The sequence below is a fragment of the Epinephelus fuscoguttatus genome, linkage group LG20 (genome assembly GCF_011397635.1).
Source record: "Epinephelus fuscoguttatus linkage group LG20, E.fuscoguttatus.final_Chr_v1".
Taxonomy (NCBI): Eukaryota; Metazoa; Chordata; class Actinopteri; order Perciformes; family Serranidae; genus Epinephelus; species Epinephelus fuscoguttatus.
This window is the reverse complement of record NC_064771.1, coordinates 26,717,997-26,737,688: the sequence shown is the minus strand read 5'-3', so window position 1 is coordinate 26,737,688 and position 19,692 is coordinate 26,717,997. Positions and strand designations below refer to the sequence as shown.

The following is a 19,692-nucleotide window of genomic DNA, read 5'->3' as shown; positions in this document are numbered from 1 at the left end:
GACTTGCCTTAAGTTCTAAAACCAGCTACTGGCAACTTGACAAGCTGTGCGCAGGTGACACCATCAACCGGCTTGAGTCGACTTGAGATGGACCAGCTCACACCGCTGTAACTTTTCTTTTGTCTGAGACCCAGCTTTAGTATTGACTCAGTCTCGACCACTCAAAGTTTTGGTCTTATCTGGATACACTCTGGTCTTGGTCATGACTTGGTCTCGGTTTAGGTGGTCTTGTCAAAAACACTGTGATGCAGTATCAGTAGCTGGATTGAGAGATGACCTTGCAACTAAAATTGCTGCTTTTTTTCTGCAAGAACTAAACATAGAAGTTTTATACTGTTTGCGTGCTTATACTTACTGATATCTGATGGCTTCACAGCCACTTTCTTTCTTGGTCGTTTCAGCTGTTTTAGGATGCCGGCCACTGCTGAGATCGCCACCTGAGAGACAGAAAGTTTATACAGTAGTAAAGTAGAGTCTAGCACAAATACAGCAGCTGCTGGTACTAAAGTGCTGCCTGTAGTGGTGTTTGTTCTTTTAGTGATAGTGGGAAGGAATACTGGAGCACTGGTCAAGCTCAGTTATTCTTGGCACTGCTGCTTAATTTTTAATACATTGCAGCTACTTTTAATTTTACTGTCCTTAGTTTTTTAGCTACTCACACATTTTACTCGCACTTTTTACACAGGCCTCTTTGGGACTTGATAATTTGTGACAGTATACGAAACAAATAAAACTTCAATCTAAAACTTTAATTGTGTCCCAAAACAATATGATGCACTAATTTGGAAAATGTAGTTACCCAAAAAGCCAGTATGCATACCAAAAAACTCTTGATTGTTGAGTGTGCTGTTGATTGCACTGTTGTCCCACAAAGCAATGCACAACGGAAATGTAGGCTCTACTCACAGTTGGAAAAACATTAAATAAAACATAGGCAGTGGTGACAGCTCAAGAAAGATCTTGGAAAATAAAAAAAGTATTAAATATTTGGAAAGACATTTTCCTTTCTTTTTGTAAAGTATAATTGGAAGTGACAATCTAAAGTCATGGTGTTTCTGACATCCAAAGGCGCACCTGTCATTTCCAGTTATTTAAAACAATAAAGTTTGTTGACTTCTTGTATGCAAATTGCAAAAGAGAATATTACCAACGTAAGTACATTGTACCTACTGCAACTTTGTTTGCCTGGGAGCCACTTTTGCAAAGTCCAGGGGCCATTGACCTCTGCCGGCGGATCCTCGGGGATCCTCCCCTCGCCTCCCCCTTTTTTTTTTTGACAAACAAGCTCTAATTTGATGCTTTTATTTGGATATTTTATTTTGATGATGATCATCCATCCATCCATTTTTTATCCGCTTATGTGGGGCTGGGTCAAAGGGGCAGCAGACGTCCCTCTCCCCAGCAATGTGTTCCAGCTTCTCCTGGGGGACCCCAAGGCATTCCCAGGCCAGATGAGATATGTAATCCCTCCAGCATGTTCTGGGTCTGCCCCGGGGCATCCTGATCAAATGCCTGAACCACCTCAACTGACTCCTTCCGACACAAAGGAGCAGCGGCTCTACTCCGAGCTCCCTTCGGATGTCCAACCTCCTTACCCTATCTCTAAGGCTGAACCCAGACACCCCATGGAGGAAACTCAGTTTGGCCACTTGTATCTGTGATCTCATTCTTTCCGTCGCTACCACGACGAAACGGCGCAGTGCCTGCATCACTGCAGACGCCACACCAAACAGCTAATCCATCTCACGCTCCATTTTACCCTCACTCATGAACAAGACCCCAAGATACTTGAACTCCCTCGCTGTGTTAATCAATTTATTTTCATTGTGAACTGGAAAATGGTTAATGGACCATGTGGAACCCTTATCCTGGGCCAGATTTGGCCCTGGGGCTGTTAAGTTTACAGTACTGTACTGTATACAGATAGTATGTAGTATTAAATGGGGCACAGTATCTGTGTTTAAGACATGTAACTCCATGTCTGAATCATCACATAATCTTAATGTTTGAAAAGAACTAAATCATTTCTGCTTTGGTGGTATTAAGGAACTGCATGTCACATTTGATTAAACATCACATCTCCATCCACACACTCAGACAGCAACACAGTACACACACCTTGCGTATGCTGATGGAGTCGTGTATGAGGCCCTGTGTGAAGAAGAGGACAGCGTCGGGGGGCAGTGGGTGATCGTCTCTTAGCAGGAGAGACAACAAATCTGTCGCCATGTGCTCAAACTTCCAGGGCCTGAAACACAAGCAGACATGTAAACAAGTCCTATTGGTGACAACAAGTAATTCTGTATTGCAGTGTGCTATCTTCTTACTAAACTTTGGAGTCTCTGCTCAATGCCTTTTTAAATACAGACATAGCAAGTGCATAAAGACATATACAGGTGGAGAGGAAACCTACAGGTTACTGTCTTCGAGGCAGTCCAAGAGATCATTAACCAGCTTCTCGTATTTCCTGTACAAAAGAGAAAAGTCATGGGTATTTCTCCTGCTAAGACTAATTATAACAGTAAAAGTAATAATACATGATAAGATGAGGCTCTTCCTAAACTTAGAATGTATTAAAGTGAATGAAAGGATACCAACTTACCTTGCAGCAACCACGTTTTTGATTCGCTGACGCTGAAGCCCCTCTTTCAGCTCCTCTACGGACGGAGCCTCAAAACAAGTCGTTGGGTTTTCAGATTGTGCAATTTGATTGGCTATCTCCACACATGTTTCAGACACCTAGAAGCAGAAAACAATTAGGAGTGATTAAAAAAAAAGATCAGGTGAGGGTATTGTTACTGACTGTTAATGAACATGTTGCTCACAGTAAAATAGATCCCTATGGTGTCATGCTGGCGATGGATCCGGTCGGTGATGTCGTCAAGTAGTCCACCAATGGACGGCTTCTCCAGGGTCATGGAGGGCGTCAGGCCACAGCGGACGAGAGCAGGCCACACTTCCCCAACACAATCCCAGTCCCTCGCACTGGCCTGGCAAGGACCACTGTGCAGAGCCAGCAGACAGTACAGAGCGCCCTGAAACATACACACACACACACACACACACACACAGGGTAAAGACACGTGACAGATTGTACTGTGTATGCTGGTATAACAGCACAGCACAGGCAAACACTGAGAGTCAAATGCTGTAGCTGAGTTAGATGCTGGATCCTCAGTCTGCGTCAGACAAATATGGCCTATTGTCTGATTCTGAAGGACACATCCTGCGTATTTCTATATGTACAGGTCAGGTGTTACTGAAGCATTTAGAAACCAGGCATAATTGTTCTTGGTGTACATTTGTAGAGCCAAGTTCATACAATTATAAGGCATTACAGAAAAAAGGAAGTTACAGTTGACCCAACCCTGACATACAGAATAATTGACCCTTTGCTAAGTCCCACTCCAGACGCAGACGCAGACGCAGACTGGCCAATCATAACGTAGCATTGTCCGACAACAACACAGCTGTGCTCCACTGACTCTAATGCAGTCGTTTCAGATTTCCTTCATTTTCAGGCTGGTTTTGTGGATTTGGAGCTAAATGCTGTGCCTGGGGCACGTCGTGTATTAATGATACTCGTTACCTGGAGAGGTTGGAAAAAGATATACGTTTCTTCTCTGTTCCAAAACCAAAATCAAACCCTGAAAAGTGTAGGGTTAGCTAGCTAGCTACTGAAGATATAGCCTACTGAATGTATACACATGCTTCTTTTGCTTTTTAATGATTGGGAAGTGAAGGGAAGTAGGGAAACTTTGCAAATATTCAACCAGCTGTGTGTCATCACACTGCACAGATGAGTGTTGTTTGACTTCCCGTGGAGATCCCTGCCTGTCTGGTGGTGGAGGTCCAGATGCTGACAGCAGCACTGGGGTGACCCCAAACATAGTTCATCTGCACACACTGTGATGCCACACAGCTGGTTCAATATCAGCAAAGTTTCCCTTTATATTCATTGTCTTGTGTGGCGATCAGCAGTGATGTGGTGGTTCACTTTTAAACTGTGATCTGTAGCCTATAGTTCGGCTATCTTTGTCTTTTTAACCTGTTGTTGCTGCTGAGTCAGTTTGACATCCTGGATATATCCTTCAAACACAGACTGTAGACCCCTCTGTCTGCTTCTCTCTGGAATCACTCTTTCATTTCTCCAAAAATATGATAACATTTCTTCAGGGAGTGCAGTTAGTTACAGTGTGGGCTCCATGCTTACTCTGACAGCTTGTCGGACCATCACAAAGGGGCAGGGCTTAGCGAAAGGTCAATTTGGCTCCTTTGTTTACACGCTCACTTTTTGTCTGGGACCTGTAAGCTTTAGCGTTAGCATTTTTGCATCTATACGGCATGGAGTCAGCACAATATTATGTATAATAGCAATAAGAACCTAAAAGCCAATTTGCGAAAATAAGTCTCTAAAAGAGGATGCTGATGTTGTTCGCCTGATTTCCAATAGAAAAGTTTTCTCACCCTGACATAAAATGTGCGCTTTGCCTGTAAGGCTGTGTATCACTTCTTTATAGCCTTAAGGTATCAACTCAAATAACCCTGTACCAAGTAGTTTCAAAACTTCTCCAGTAAGTCTTTTGTACCAAGATCTAGGAATGTTTTCTTTTTTTAAACAATACCCCGCCCTATATGTCAGTGTATCTCATATGAGGGTACGCATACACCCATTTAATAGAGTTGCAGTTTATTGGAACTACAATGTCGTCTTAACGTTACCAAATGATGGCACAAAATTTGTTTACCAGACATTCAGTGATGGATTTTAAGAATTCAAAATGTAGCATTTTAGTGTTTTTCAGTCTCAAGGTTGTTGCTCAGTAAATCTGCACTGTATTGTACCTCTTCATATAGGCGGCTTTTTTGTTTTTTGTTTTTCAACCAAAAAATGTTTTCCACTGGTCGGGGGGTACTTGGTAGAGAAAAGATTTCAAAGGGGGGTGCATTATTAAAGAATGTTTGAGAACCACTGCCCTATGCTATCACCCCCTGTCTCCAGTTTAGCCCTGGAGATAGTCAACATAAAGTGGTCAGCAGACTGCTGGCTAAGATCAGGAGTGTGAGGAGAGAAAAGGGCAACACTGCAGGATGAGGCAAGGCCGAGCTGCCTTAAAAACAAGCAGTAAAACTTTAAAATCAATGTTGATACACAGGTATCCAGTGCAGGGAGTTCAGTGTAGCCATCAAATACAGTATTGGACTCCCTTCAAGTTTCAGCACCACGGACAGGGACTATTATGAGCAAGCTCAGAGCGACAACTGTGTTTGTCACCGTGTGTGTGTGTGTGTGTGTGTGTGTGTGTGTGTGTGTGTGTGTGTGTGTTACCTTAAACTGCTGCTGTGTTCCAGTGGTGTGTTGTGGTGAGAGCAGTTGTAGGATTTGGGGAATCAGGTCTCTGTAGGAGAAGCTAAAGGTTCCCAGTGCGGTAGTCAGCACATGCTGGGCTTTGCTACGTACCTGCAAAGACACAAATACACACACACACGAATATTCACAGATGTACATGCATACATGCCCAATTAATTACTATTTCACCAGAGATATTTATGTTAATACCATCAGGAAAATCGATACCAGCAGATGTTCTAATTGAATTTGTCCTGTTAATTTTACCTGGCTGTACGTGCTGGTAGAGAGCAGCAGCAGATCACAGAGCAGCTCCTGGTGAACAACTTTATATTCACTGCCCTCAACCACCAGCTTCCTCATCTATTCACACAGAAATACAACAAACATTATAAAAAAACGCACCAACTTCTGACTGAGAAAATCATTTTATTCCATATTAGAGCTTTGATTCTCTGCCTGAACCCGACTGGGCCTGACCCGACCCTTTTACGGTTCACTGAAACTAAGCTTGGTGGCATGGTGGTGCAGTGGTTGGCACTGTTGCCTCACAGCAAGAGGGTTCCTGGTTCAGGGTGGGGGAGCCCTTCTGTGCAGAGTTTGCATGTTCTCCCAGTGTCAGCACAGGTTTTCTCTGCGTACTCCAGCTTCCTCCCACAGCCCAAAGACATGCAGGTTAATTGGTGACTGGTGAATGTGAGTGTGAATGGTTGTCTGTCTCTATGTGTCAGTCCTGTGACTTGTCTCGACCAATGTCAGCTGGGATAGGCTACAGCCCCCCTGCAACCCCCAACAGGATACGGAAAATGAATGAGACTAAATTCCACATCTCTAGCATTAACTCCTTTGCCCCACGTACATTTTGTCGACAGCTCTAAGTCAACGTATTCTCATAGAAACGTTCGTATGATATCCTACGCTCAACAGTTTGTGTGATATTCTACGAATTAGCACCCCACGAATGACGTAACATCCTCAATGTACCGTTACAGTGCAGTTACCATAAAGTTACAGCAGTTAGGTTTCAGTAAAGAAACATGGCAAAGGTGTACCTAAAAATAACGCAAAGTTCACATGGCTCCGAACACGCCTCTCCCACAAAAAATGTACAAATTTGGGTGCATTAATTTTCATAGGAAAACATACAGTTTGTTTGAACAGCCTGCCGAACTCTAGATACATTAAAGCCCACACTCAATAACAGAGGGAGTGAGGAAGCAGCGCATAGCAACAAATTTTTCACTGCTGTAAGCGCGGCCAGTAGCGCTCTGTTTTTCATCAGTGTCAAGTCCAGCTATGACAGATCCGTGTGAATGAGGCACAGTGATCTCAAATATATCAGTGAGGTTTGTGGCAACCACTTCCCAGAATCTGGCAAATGGGGAACGTTGCGGAAACATATGGAAATAAGTACCAACAGCCTTTATAGAACAGGGTAAATTAAAGTCAGCACATACTTTCATTAAACAAAGCTCCCTGTGCGTCATATACACTTCAAGTATAAATACATGTTTTAATATAGAAAAAAATGACAGTAGAAATTTATGTTTTTTTATTGAGCTTGGGCCCAAACTTGCTGCTGTGGTTCAGGGACTTGAACACAGCCTGTCGGATCAGATCTGAATTTTTGGGCCCCATCACAGCTCCATTCCACGTGCATGTGATTACAGCTACATCTGTGACCCTACGTGAAGTGCGCATGTTGTTAAACTAACCTCATGCTGGAGTAGAACCCGGTCGATGAGCAGTGCTCTAATGTGCTGCTTTTTCCCATGAAGCTGCAGGAGAAGAGGCAACACACTTAAATCACCCTGACTCACTGAAACTGACAACAATCAGCGGCCTTGTCGCACTTTTCCAACTCACCCTGTTTTCCATGGACTTCTTGACGAGAGTGAAGCTTTTCCACCGTGAGTCAAACTCCTTCTTGTGAGTGCCTCGGAAAAACATGAGGTCACTGATGATCTGTAGTCAGACAGACAGAAAAAGGGCGCTGTGAGACCTTTGCGGGCCCACCCCAGGACTGAACAATAGCATTTCACTCACGAATAACAGAAAAATCACCTTAATGATGACGAAGAGTGACTTGGTGTCATCCTCTGAGTGCTCCAGGATGTGATCTGGATAAAAGTGGATATAGATTAATTGTACACCCTGAACAAAGTGAGGAGTTTAGAGCTGGAGTGTAGCGGCGTTAAAGTCTTCACTCACGTAGCAGCAGTCTCATGGTTTGGCAGATGGACTCTCTGTAGTTCTCCCGTGAATCATCTGGAGGGGAGGAGACAGACAGGCGTCCCGTATGGGCATAGAATGCAGGATGAGCGGCCTTATCACCAGCCGCAACTGTTCAGAAAGCGACTACTTGTGCATATATGTTGTGTGCTTTGTGTTTTCTTACCATAGACGACACCTATATGCAGCTCGATCTCCCCTAGATTTACCATGGAGGGCACGCTGAGGAGAAACACAATGTAAGGGGCGGGAAACGTGACAAGCCTGCAGGAAAACGTGTTTTTATATGTGTGTGTAGCTGCAGGACTCACAGGTCAGATACGTGTGGTCCATCCAGAGGGGGCAGCATGCTTCCAGCTCCAAGGAGGCAGTGCTGCACAATAGCAAGACTCTGCAACAGCTCCTCCCTGTGAATCAGGCAACGTGTTACAGTCCTTTCATAGCTGTGTGTTTGTTGTGATCTCACTTGGCAAGTCAATAATAATGTTTCGACACAGCAGCTAAATTCAACTTTTCATCACTCGGTGCTCTTGATTAGGCTTCATCAAGAACGTGAAGAGAGATATTAAAAACAGATGTTAATCTCCAGGTTTCATTTTTTGGATGCAGACGAATCTCATTTATCAGTGATGAAAGTTTCTTTGTTTTGTTTGTGCCTGATTACTTCTAAAATTGGAAAACTGAGGAAAACGACAGCACACCTGCTCATTGGCTGGTCTCCAGAGACGTGGGCCTTGATTCGCTGCAGCTCAGGGTGCAGGAGGCGGGACAACAGCTGGAAAACGAAGTTCTCCTCCTCCTGATCAGGCACGTGCCAACACACACCCAAGTCTGCCACATCTCCAGCTTTGCCCCAGTCCTTTAGAGACAGAGAGAGAAGTTGTAGAGAAAGGGGAAATTTCCACTGGAACAACTGGCAAGCAAACCAGCACAACCAGTCCGCCTCAAAACCACAGATCTGTGTCATCAGCTGGTATTTGAAACACATGTAAAGGACAAGGACACTAAGCAATGGACAGAAGAAAACAAATTTCGCAACAAAGTGATCTGCTATCAAATGACAGACGAGCAGATCCAAAATGAAAGATCAACAACAAAACAAAACCACATCAGTGACCGTGAACTGCAGATGAAAAGAGGTCAGTGTTTAAAAGCAGCAGAGAAACGTAGCTGTAATTACCGCTACCTTGACATCATAACAGAAACACACTTCCCTCACGCTCATGTACAAAAACATGACAAAATATTATTGAAAAGGCTTTTCTCAGAAACACTGCAGTGCAAGGAGCTCATGTTTGTCTCCTTCTGCCACAAAAACGCAAAACAGACGTGAGGGAAATCATCTTTGGACTTGCATTTAACAGCCTTAAAGTGAGATCATCGAGTTTTACAAAGATGATTTAGCACCTTTGTTCTATTCAAAATAAAAACCTTTCCATTTAATACACTCGGGTTTTGCTGCTAAGGCATCATTTGGTCTGGTATGACTGGTTACTTATGGTGGTTGGTGTCATGCCATTGTTTCAAGGGCCCAAAATTCTGAAGCCTCATTCATCTGAAAATGTCCAATTGGAATGAAAGCCCATTTCTCTGACTACACCTTATTCCAAAAACAAAGGGTCATAGCTCTGACGTCCCGTTACCCCAATAAAAAAAACCCCCTACTTGTAGTTAGTTTCAGTTTCCCAGCGACATTTGAGCCATTGATCCTTGGTGTTTTTACCGACCCTTCACAGCATTTCCCTGGTGGTGCTTCCCTGTGGTTTTTGAGCCACTGATTTTAGGTGTTTTTTTAACTGACCCTTGTTTTACACCGGACCTACACTGTATCCATCCATCCATCGTTTTTCATCTGCTTATCCGAGGCTGGGTCTCAGGGGCAGCAGACCAAGCAAGTTGTATAATCCCAATATTACACTTTAGGGTATGCTTTAACGTCATTTCAGTCAGGAACACTTTAGTCAAAGAAAACTTTATTTCCATTTGCAGTATTATATTTGGTGGTATGGCTCTGTTCTGGGGCCCCTCTGCCTTTCCTCGGGCCTACGCAGAAAGCCTCTTCCATGCGCCTACGTAGAAAGCATACGGCAGAGAGATCACACCTCCCTGCCCTTTCACGTGCAAATGAGGAAAGCCGGAGGCAGAGAGCAGCAGCAAAGACTAATGCAAAAAAAACCAAAACTAATGCAATACATGAACTTGCTTGATATACCTATATAGCCCTGGGCTGTTTAAATTCCATCCATGGGGCACAATTGGCACCTGCGCCGGACTTTGGACAAGCCTGCTTTGGGGTTTGTCGAGAACTTGCTTTGTGATACAGCCCTCTGGAAACTAACTAAAAAACTGACCTGAAGCTAATGAAAAATAGAAAGGAAAGAAAAATACAGAACTATAATAACTCTGCAGCAGTGTAGCCATTTAATTTGGATTTGATAAATGCCTTCTGATTCTCTTCCTGGAAATGGAAATTGCATTGCAATTACCGAACCTGTAACATCCCATTTAATTAAACTGCGAGAAAAGGCAGTTTTAAAGGTTGTAGGCTATTTGTGGCATTTTGTGTTTCCAGGAAAACCTCATTGTTTCCTGTCCTAGACTAGATACTGTAATAGCTGTGATAAGAGCCAATTTGTACTGAAGGAGGTTAGCAAATAAGCCCCAGTTGAAACTATGCAGTTAGTCGAGGGACTTTAGTAAGATTAAATAATGGTGGTCATTGTTTCGCCTCTTAAAGTAATCTTCCTCTATGTGGCGTTTGTGGGTCTGTGTGTGTTTACCCGTATAGGAAGGTCAGTGTCAAACCCTCCAGAGGTGCTTCTGTACTCGGTGGGATAGATCAGGGACAGCGACCGGAGTGTGTGCTCTAGCAGGCTGCAGGCGAGTGTGTATGCACGTTTACAGCGCAGACGCACACACACGCATAGGATCCTCTCCAGGTCCCCCTGGTATTTTAACAGCTGTTCACCATCCACACGGGTTACCTAAAAACAACACACACAGAAGTACATACACACACACACACACACACACACACACACACACACACACACAAACACGGGCAATTCAGTGGAGAGTTGTGTCTTAAATATTGAGGTTCTCCTGTAAATCACAGCATCTGGCTTGCTCCCACTTGCATTAAGCTCCCAGGAGTAATAAAACAAAACAGAAAGGGTATCAATATGTTCTGGTTAACGACAAAAGCTCCTTGATATTTATGACCGTGCGGGGTGCACACTGCACGAAATGTCATTATTCATCATTTTTTTTCTCATGCAATGTCACAATCATATTCTTATTTTCCAAAACAAGGGAAAACATCTCTCTGTTCCACTCATTTTAGGTGTTTGATCTGATTCTGAAGTATTTTTAGGAACACTTGATGAGACCTTGAATCAAAGGAGAATAGACAAATCACTTCAGTAAGTGGCGAGGAAATGACACCTGACTCTCAAATATTCTAAAACAAATTGATCTGTAATGGAATCAAGTAGATATGCTGACCCCACCGGCATGCTTTTCAATCATTTTGAGATTAAATATCACTTTAGGACGCACACCGTATAAAATAAATGAGGATTCAGATTTTTTTTTTTTTTTTTTTTTTTTGAGCGTTGAAGCCCTTGGGATGTGATAGATCCTCGTCTCACCTCGGAGAGCAGCTGGAGATTCCACAACAGCTCCTTATCCAGTTCGTCTTCACTCTGCAGCTCCTCATCTACACACACACACACACACACACACACAGACATACATAAAAAAGATGAATAATGCAGTGTATTGCTCCCCTGACAGACTGAGCTCCTTTTACTGAATTTGGGGTCATTTCAGGTTTTAGACATGCTTGCTGCACGGCTTTGTGGGCGGCTGTCGGTCAGTAACCACTTTGGTTCAGACTGAAATATCTCAACAACTACTGGATGGATTTCAGTGATTTTTTTTTTACAGACATAGTGTATGAATTGTAATAAATTTGGGGGTTCCTTGGCTTCTCATTTAGAGCTACCATCATACCAAAAATATAAGTTGTTCATGATTAAAACCTGCAAAATGACACCCCCAATAGCCTCAGCTGTACTTTGTCTTTAGCACTTGTTAGCATATGTTAGCATGCTAACCTGCTAAACAAAGATGGTGCGCATGAAAACGCTATGCCTGCTAAACATAATGACATCAACATGTTAGCATTTCAAGTGTGAGTTAGCATGCAGAAGTTAGCATTTAGCTCCAAACAAAGCCGAAGTACTATCTAACACAGTTGTTAGCATGACACAGCACCATTTTAGTGACTCTGGCATGACCGTGCTCATAGTGTTGTCTTGCTATCTTAGATTTTTCAATCAGTTTGACTGTTTTCATTGAAATAACATTTAAAAAAACAGACTATATGTAGCTGCATGAATGATTTTTCGTGCTGGCTGAGTCACCACATTAGTGTGGCTCAGGAATGAGTCCTAAAACCCATACATGAGTCAACATTTTAGCACTCCTGGTTCCCTCATCTTGAAGTCAATGTATTTTTAAACGGGTCCTGAGATGCCTTTAATACAGTCTGCAGTTAAAATAAGCTGAAGAGATTTTCACGTTTTGTTCTACAACATAAAATATGTCAGTAAATACCCCCCTTGGGTATTCTGAAGCCTTTACGTGTCCTAAAAAAGATGGTTGCTAAGAAGTTGCTAAATGAAACGCCATCACACTGAACATGGCTTCGAAGTAGTGCAACCACAACGTAGTTCCTTTATAGCCTAACATTAGCTTTTTAACTCCTGGCCATTGCTGTTAGTTTAAAACTTCAATTAATAGCCTGGGCTTTTATTTGCTTAAATCACTGAAATCAACAGGCCTATATATGGGACAGGCTTTTAATTCCTCTCACACAAAACTGTTGCTCAGCAACAGATTGGGAGATACAATCACTGTTTATTTACACCAGTATGAATATTACTTGCACAAAAATTAGGCTTCAGATAATATATAAATTATTAATCATTCATTTGATTTAACTCTGACAGACCAAACATCAGAGAGAGAGTTATGGCACTCAAGAATTATGACACCGGGCATACTAACACAACCCCACTTTATCCTGGTAAAACAATACTCACAACTTAGATTGATTTTTATGAAATACCCTTTTGATCTGAGGACCCTTACAGACTAAAGGAATATGAAATACTTCCATAATAATTGACCCTTTGCTAAATCCTGCCCCTGGATGCAGACTGGCCAATTAAAGCGCAGCATTGATTGCTCCTTGCACAGACTGCGTTATTAACCACATATTACAGACTATTTTCGCTTGGCAGGAAATTGTATAATTATTACAAAAAGATAGTTGTCACATTTTATTTTCTTTTTCATCAGATTTTTAATCCTCGAATGACTTCACACTGTGTCTAATATGATGTCTTTTTCCTTGTGAGATCTGACAAGGTGTTAAAAACCTGATAAAGACAAAGCTGCAAACTGCAGGTTGCACCTAGCTGTGAATTAAAGTGTCAATGAACTCACTAGATTTAAAAGGTGTCGTACAGTCGTACTGCAAACACACTACAGTTGAATCTACTCTACACACACACTAGACTGTTCTACACACAGACACACACACTGTGTGGTACTGACTGTCAGTAATGTGGAAAATGACGCTGCAGCAGTGAGGGACGAACAGACGAAGAGACTCAGTGGGATGACACTGCAAACAGACACGCATGCACACACACATTTAGATGCTCGAGCAGAAAAGATGAAGACAATAATAATTGGTGAATGAGGATGTAACAACAGTATGACATGTAATTGGAGGTGTTGAATGAAAAAAGAACGATTTTGGATCAAACATGACCTTATAAGATTATATTGTCATGCCACTATATGAAAAATACATCAACATATGAAACATGACTCAAATCTCTCCTCCTTCTATTACTGAGTGAAATTCACAAACCCACAGTGAATGCATTACTGTTAAATACGCGAGGCAGAGAGACAAAGATAAAAATCTGATTAACACATACCTTTGCTGCAGCTCTGCACATGTCAGCCACCATCCTGCCTGACACACACGTCTCAAAGACGTTGGAGGTGGCAAAGTTATACACCTTCTGCAATGCCGTCTGACACAAAGGCAAAATTTGGGATAATCAGGTGATGCATTTGCATTACTAAAAGTTTTCAAATCTGAATCTTCCAGCTATAGAACATAAGAGTTTGACTTGCAGATAAAAATACTAGCTTAGATTTATTTGTTTTCTAGTTTTAGTCAGTGTGTAAAAGTATTTGTCGGGGCGCTGGTGGCTTAGTGGCAGAGCAGGCACCCCATGTACAAGGCTGTTGCCGCAGCGGCCCAGGTTCGACTCCAGCCTGTGGCCTTTTGCTGCATGTCACTCCCTCTCTCTCTTCCCCCTTCACGCTTGTCTCTCCTATACATTAAAGGCTAAAAAGCCCCCCAAAAAAATCTTAAAAAAATAAAAAAAAAAGTATTTGTCAATCCAGTTGGGAGTGATGATAGGTTCCAATCTTGTGTTCAGATTCTTGGTGGTGGGTTATCTGTTGAGACTGAATCAACTTAATGTAAATCGTGTTGGCTAAATGCATCAGCCAAATAAATGTAGTGTAATGTAATGCTTATCATTCTGCTTGAATTTGTATTAAGGATGGATATGTACCTTTAAAGCACCTGAAAACTTGGATTCAAAACTAAAGTATTTCTCTATAACATTAAAGGTATAGTTCAGATTTTTTTAAGTGGGGTTATATGAGGTACTTGTCCGTAGACATTCCCCTAATCCCAAATGGATCCCTTACAGACTTGTTGACTCAAGCCCTATGCCCTTACAGACCTAGGATCAATTCCATTTCTTCCCCTTAGCCCTTGTCTTGGCCCTTCCCATTGGTTTTGCGCGTTCAAGTGAGGGGAAGTGGTGTCCCAATTCTCCATCAGGTTAGCTCGTTTTTTTTTTTTGAGATTATTTTGTGGGCTTTTTTTGCCTTTAATGGATAGGACTTTGTGTGAAATGGGGAGACAGAGAGAGAGAGAGAGCAGGGACTGACATGCAGCAAAGGGTCGCAGGCCGGACTCGAACCTGCGACCGCTGCAGCGAGGCAATGCCTCTGTACATGGGGCGCTGGCACTATCCGCTACGCTACCGATGCACCATTGGGGCACCACTTCCCCTCACGTGAATGCGCAAAACCAAGGGGAAGGGCCAGGGGAAGGGCCAAGACAAGGGCTAAAGGGAAGAAATGGAATTGATGCTAGGTCTGTAAGGGCTTAGGGCTTGAGTCAACTAGTCTGTAAGGGACCCATTTGGGATTGGGGGAATGTTACAAACAGTATGTCTGTCGGCACGCCCCCAGTTTGGAGAAGCATAGGAGTGCTGAAATGGAGGCAAAGCAATGTACTGCTGTGGATTGGGGCAGCAGGAAAACATATATTAGCCACCTCAACAAACGTCCCACCTAAAAAAATGTACAGCAGTTTAAGCGGATGCTACTGTATACTGATAATATTTCCACCATTTTATCTCTCCGTCAGACAGCCTGTTCTTGCCACCAGACTCCATTGACAAAAACAGTAATTTTAGCTTGCTGATCACACGAGCTGCTTGTCTAACGCTGCCTCGATCATTTCGTTAATTTGTGTTATTTTAGCAACTTTGGTGAAACCGAACTATCCTTTTAAAATGCCTCAGTCGCACAATAACACAAACAAAATAATTGATGGAAGCAGTGGTGGACCAGCAGCTCCTGTGTTCAGTGGTGTTAAATCACTGTTTTTCTCAGTGAAGTCTGGCTTTGAAGAAAGCAACAAAACAGCTTAATTTTCCTGTTGCAAATCGTTGTCTGACATCAAGGTAAAGCACTGAAATTCTAAATACAGCATACACGTTAACTGATATTGTTTTTCTTAGGTTGCTTTAGGTGTCAAAACATGTTTCGTTGTCGACCCCTTCACAGCAGTATGTAACTTAGCTGTCAGTACTCCTGCCTGCTTCTCCAAACTGGGGGCGTGCTAATCGCCATCTACTGTAGGTAACACACCGGTTATGGAGAAGTACCTCATACAGCCCTACTGCAAAAGATCTGAACTATCCCTTTAAATATTCATGACTAAATAGGCAACTGTCAAAGTTGATTTAATGAAATCGAAAGAGAGGAGACGAGAGAGAGTGTGTGCTCTACCTTGTATATTTCTGTGGAGCATTGTGTTAAAATAGTGCTAACAGTGGAGGACAGGCCCAGCTCCACCAGGCTCTCCAAATGAGTCTGGGTATCCGTCTCCATCTCGTCTCTCGTCTGTTCCAGGGTGCTGCTGTCTATCAGTGCAAAACACCTGCAGATACACACACATACACAAGCACACTCTTATATGTTTGTCAGCGACGAAAATGTCAACAGCGCTGCAGTGTAAAAAACAACAAAAAAACAAAAAGGCTGTTATACGTGGCCAGCAGAGCAAACAATGCAGACTGGTGCATTTCAAACAGGAAGAAATACATTTATACTCAAAACATCGAGGCTTTACAAAGTGACAGTTTGACTTGTTAATTTGTCTCGTACCTATCCAGAAACTGCAGAACGAAGTCTTCAAATTCTGCTGAAGCAAAGCACAGATCTTTCTCAATCTGAGAGGGAGAAATAGTGACGATTGGTTAGTGGATATATTTAGTATGACTCTGTATGTGAACTGGTTTATTTCAAATAAGAAAAAGTTTAATTCAACATTTGGCGAAATACACTTACCCACTCTCGTGCCGAGAGTTAGTCGAGAAGATCAATACCACTCTCATGTTTGACACTCAATATGAAGCAGAAGACGGTTAGCTTAGCTTAGCATAAAGACTGAGAGCAGGGGGAAACAGCTAGCCTGGTACTCACAACCTCACAACAATGACAAGGCTCCATGAAGTGACTGCCCCCGTCCTGCAGTTTGTAGTTGCATAAAACTGCAACTTGTAGTTTTTACACGTCGGTTTTTGGAGCGAGGAGAGCCAGGCCAACCGTCTCCCCGTTTCCAGTCTTTGTGCTAAGCTAAGCTAAACAGCAGTGGTGGAATATGACAACAAATTATATTATAATATATAATAGCCTAACAGCCACAGGGGACATTTGACAGGGTATGTTTTCTTTAGTGTATAATCACCTGAAAACCACAATGGTTGTGTTTCTGTTACCTTAGAATGAGCCATTTATATCTACATAGGTAGCAGGCCCTTGTTTATGCAGATTGCCATATTACATCGCCATGTTTCTACAGTAGCCCAGGACGGACAAACCAAACACTGGCTCTAGATAGGGCCATTTGCTTTTTCGTGTCAGCCTCCATAGTAAGAGGCCCAAACTGGGTCCGAAAGACACTGATTTGTGGCAGGAAACCGCTTTATTCAGTGTTTTTACCAGTTTAAATCACCTGGTCCATTTGTTTTGGACAGGAAGTGACCTCTGTGGATAATTCAGCTGCTGCTAAAAACCTCCTGAACGAGAAACACTGAAAGAGTTCTGACCAGGAAAAGTTTCAGCTGGTTGCAATCTGTAGTCCTCACCAATATGCCACTAAATCCCCAAAAATCCTACGCACTGAACCTTTTAAATTTTAAATGCAGTACTTTTGCATATAGTTTTTAAAGAGTTGTATTAGTACTTTTACTTCAGTAATTGAGCGTCCTCCACCACTGCTAACTGGTTGCATATTTAAGGATATATATGTGAGTGGTATCAATCTTTTGAGCTAACTCTCCAAAACTGTCAAACTAAATTTAAGACAAAAAAAGAGATCCTTTCAAGACTTTAGCTCAACATGTTGTTTATTTAATCTGTCATGACTGCACGGTTAATGTGTGTCGTGTGTATACCTCTGTGAGATCGCTGTGTTGAGAAATAGCAGACGAACAATCCACTAAAGGCACCAGAGTGGTGAAGGTAGCGATGAACTGGAACGTTATCTGGACAGAGCGGCACAACGGGAAACAGATCAATTTACATCATCTGACGTGATCAAGGCCCAAGTTAAATAACCTACCAGATGTCGGTGGAATAACTTTTTCAAATGTATCAATTCATTCTGGTGTGATGACGGATTAATGCAGTCTGGAGACAATGAGCACACCAAGAAAAAGAAAACCAATCCATTTCACAATCCAAGCAGAAACTTGGGGACTGAGCCTCGGTAATTGCGAGTTCTTCAAACTGAGATATTCATTCCACTTTCAGGAATTATTAATAGGATAGACCGGAGTACACGAGAAGGGAATTTAATCAGCAGGAGCTCTATTGTCTACTTGTCTTACAATCCTTCTTCATTACTAATCAACACATCCATTACGCACCATGCACTTGCTGAAGTCGTTGGGGTCCACCCCCGGCAGTGAGCCCATGAGCAGTGGGATCACGTGCGCACGGCCTTCTGGGTAATGGTTGTTTGGGGACACCAGGCTGCGAGCCATTCCGATCATGCAGCTGAGAGTGGCAGTGAGGGTGTGCGGCTCCGTTAGGGTCTCCATCGCTGCATAGGTCCTGTGATACACAGGATACAAGGAGGTAAATGACAAAATGAGATGATGGGAGAGTTTAAGGGGAGGCGCAGAGGGACAGGTACATGTCAGTGTCACACTGACACTTCCTGATATCATTATCCCATGTCTGCTGCAAATATAAATCTGCTTGGAAATCACAGAAAAAAGAAGCTTCTCATAGCTCCAGAACATCCCTGAGTATCATCACGTTTTTTCTTCAGTATCACAGTAATCCAGTGAAAGTTGTTTGTGTATCCATTGATAAATTGCTAACAGGAACTGCTAGTAGCAAATTCAGCATTCTTTTAATGGCGGGAATTCGCCCAAATCTAAACAAATATAAGCTAAAGAAATGGGACTTTGTTTGTTGCCCACAGCTGTCTAACTGACTCCATGGTGATAATTATACTTCCTGTTTACTTCCTCCAAAAGCCCTAAAATTATGGGAACTGTAGCTCCAAAACTTAGAGTGTGATTATCCCCCAAACCAAAGTGAGACGAAGGAAAATAATAGGAGTCATAAACTCTTTTTTTGTTATGTTGCAATATGAAAATTTATCCAACAACATGCTTCAGATATCTCACACAAACACTCACTTCTCAAGTACAGGTGGTATGGCGAGTTCAGGTGTGAGGAGAGCCAGGTTCTGAAGGGCATAGGCTGCGTCCGTACTGCCGGTTTTACTGCACATCACCACATAGGGACAGATGAACAACATAAAGTACAGCGTCAACAACAACAGCACACGCGCACATGCACAGGTAGATAATCACTGCTGACCTGTCTTTGTCCCAGATTAGGCTTGTTGTTGCTAAGCGAGTGCCGTGTGAGACACAGCAGACTGATTAGATAACTGACTGGCAGTGATTCAAATGGCAACAACCCAGTTAACACTACAGAGTGACTTGAGGCGGGTGAAGGTGGGTTAGATGTCGAGGTTATAACTGTTGTTTTAACTACATTTCAAAGTCTGTATTTAAATATGAAATACCTCCTCACTACACACTTAAATAGAATCACTGGCTGTGTTTACATGCACACTAATATTCCACCATTATACTGAATATGACGATATTGTGAATTTGATGCAAGTCAGCCTGGAGTCTGTCCTAGCTGACATTGGGGGAGAGGCAGGGTACACCCTGGACAGGTCACCAGACAATCACAGGGCTGACACATAGAGACAGACAACCATTCACACTCACATTCACACCTACGGACAATTGAGGGTGCTTTCAGATCTAGAGTTGTCTTGCTTTGGTACGAATCAGAGACTAATTGTTGTATAATTGCCTAGAGTTGGTTCATGTTCTCACGGCAGCATTTACAAGCGGACCAGATCAAATATCTTGTGTGAGAAAGCTGCTCTTGATTGGTCAGAATTTCCATGTGGGAAAAATCCAGGAAGTGAACCAAAAGTTGAAGAAGAGTACACTTGCAAGATAAATGTGACACTTTCTAATGTTTCAATGGAGGGACAACTACGCAGGTTAATTTGAGCGCTGCTCATCGTGGACTATATTGCTGTCATTGTTCATTTTAGTCAAACCATACAGACCATTCACACATATGCTGAATGTGCATATTAAGGCAGT

The 19,692-nt window shown here is 42.6% G+C and overlaps 1 protein-coding gene across 1 annotated transcript in view; it reads right to left on the bottom strand.

Annotated features, from left to right (window-relative positions):
• LOC125881168 (proteasome activator complex subunit 4B-like) overlaps positions 1-19,692 on the bottom strand; it is a 61,000-nt gene that overhangs the window by 18,383 nt on the left and 22,925 nt on the right. The window contains exons 11-33 of the mRNA XM_049564199.1: positions 18,694-18,780; positions 17,911-18,097; positions 17,437-17,526; positions 16,145-16,209; positions 15,767-15,917; positions 13,600-13,698; positions 13,208-13,277; positions 11,233-11,300; positions 10,363-10,566; positions 8,284-8,441; positions 7,894-7,989; positions 7,749-7,804; positions 7,562-7,618; positions 7,415-7,470; positions 7,217-7,315; positions 7,066-7,128; positions 5,618-5,713; positions 5,330-5,461; positions 2,826-3,035; positions 2,603-2,739; positions 2,414-2,467; positions 2,119-2,248; positions 356-437 (exon numbers count right to left, since the gene is read on the bottom strand). Of these exons, the coding sequence (XP_049420156.1) occupies positions 356-437; positions 2,119-2,248; positions 2,414-2,467; positions 2,603-2,739; positions 2,826-3,035; positions 5,330-5,461; positions 5,618-5,713; positions 7,066-7,128; positions 7,217-7,315; positions 7,415-7,470; positions 7,562-7,618; positions 7,749-7,804; positions 7,894-7,989; positions 8,284-8,441; positions 10,363-10,566; positions 11,233-11,300; positions 13,208-13,277; positions 13,600-13,698; positions 15,767-15,917; positions 16,145-16,209; positions 17,437-17,526; positions 17,911-18,097; positions 18,694-18,780 (2,447 nt within the window). The remainder of the gene's footprint in view (positions 1-355; positions 438-2,118; positions 2,249-2,413; positions 2,468-2,602; positions 2,740-2,825; positions 3,036-5,329; positions 5,462-5,617; positions 5,714-7,065; positions 7,129-7,216; positions 7,316-7,414; positions 7,471-7,561; positions 7,619-7,748; positions 7,805-7,893; positions 7,990-8,283; positions 8,442-10,362; positions 10,567-11,232; positions 11,301-13,207; positions 13,278-13,599; positions 13,699-15,766; positions 15,918-16,144; positions 16,210-17,436; positions 17,527-17,910; positions 18,098-18,693; positions 18,781-19,692) is intronic.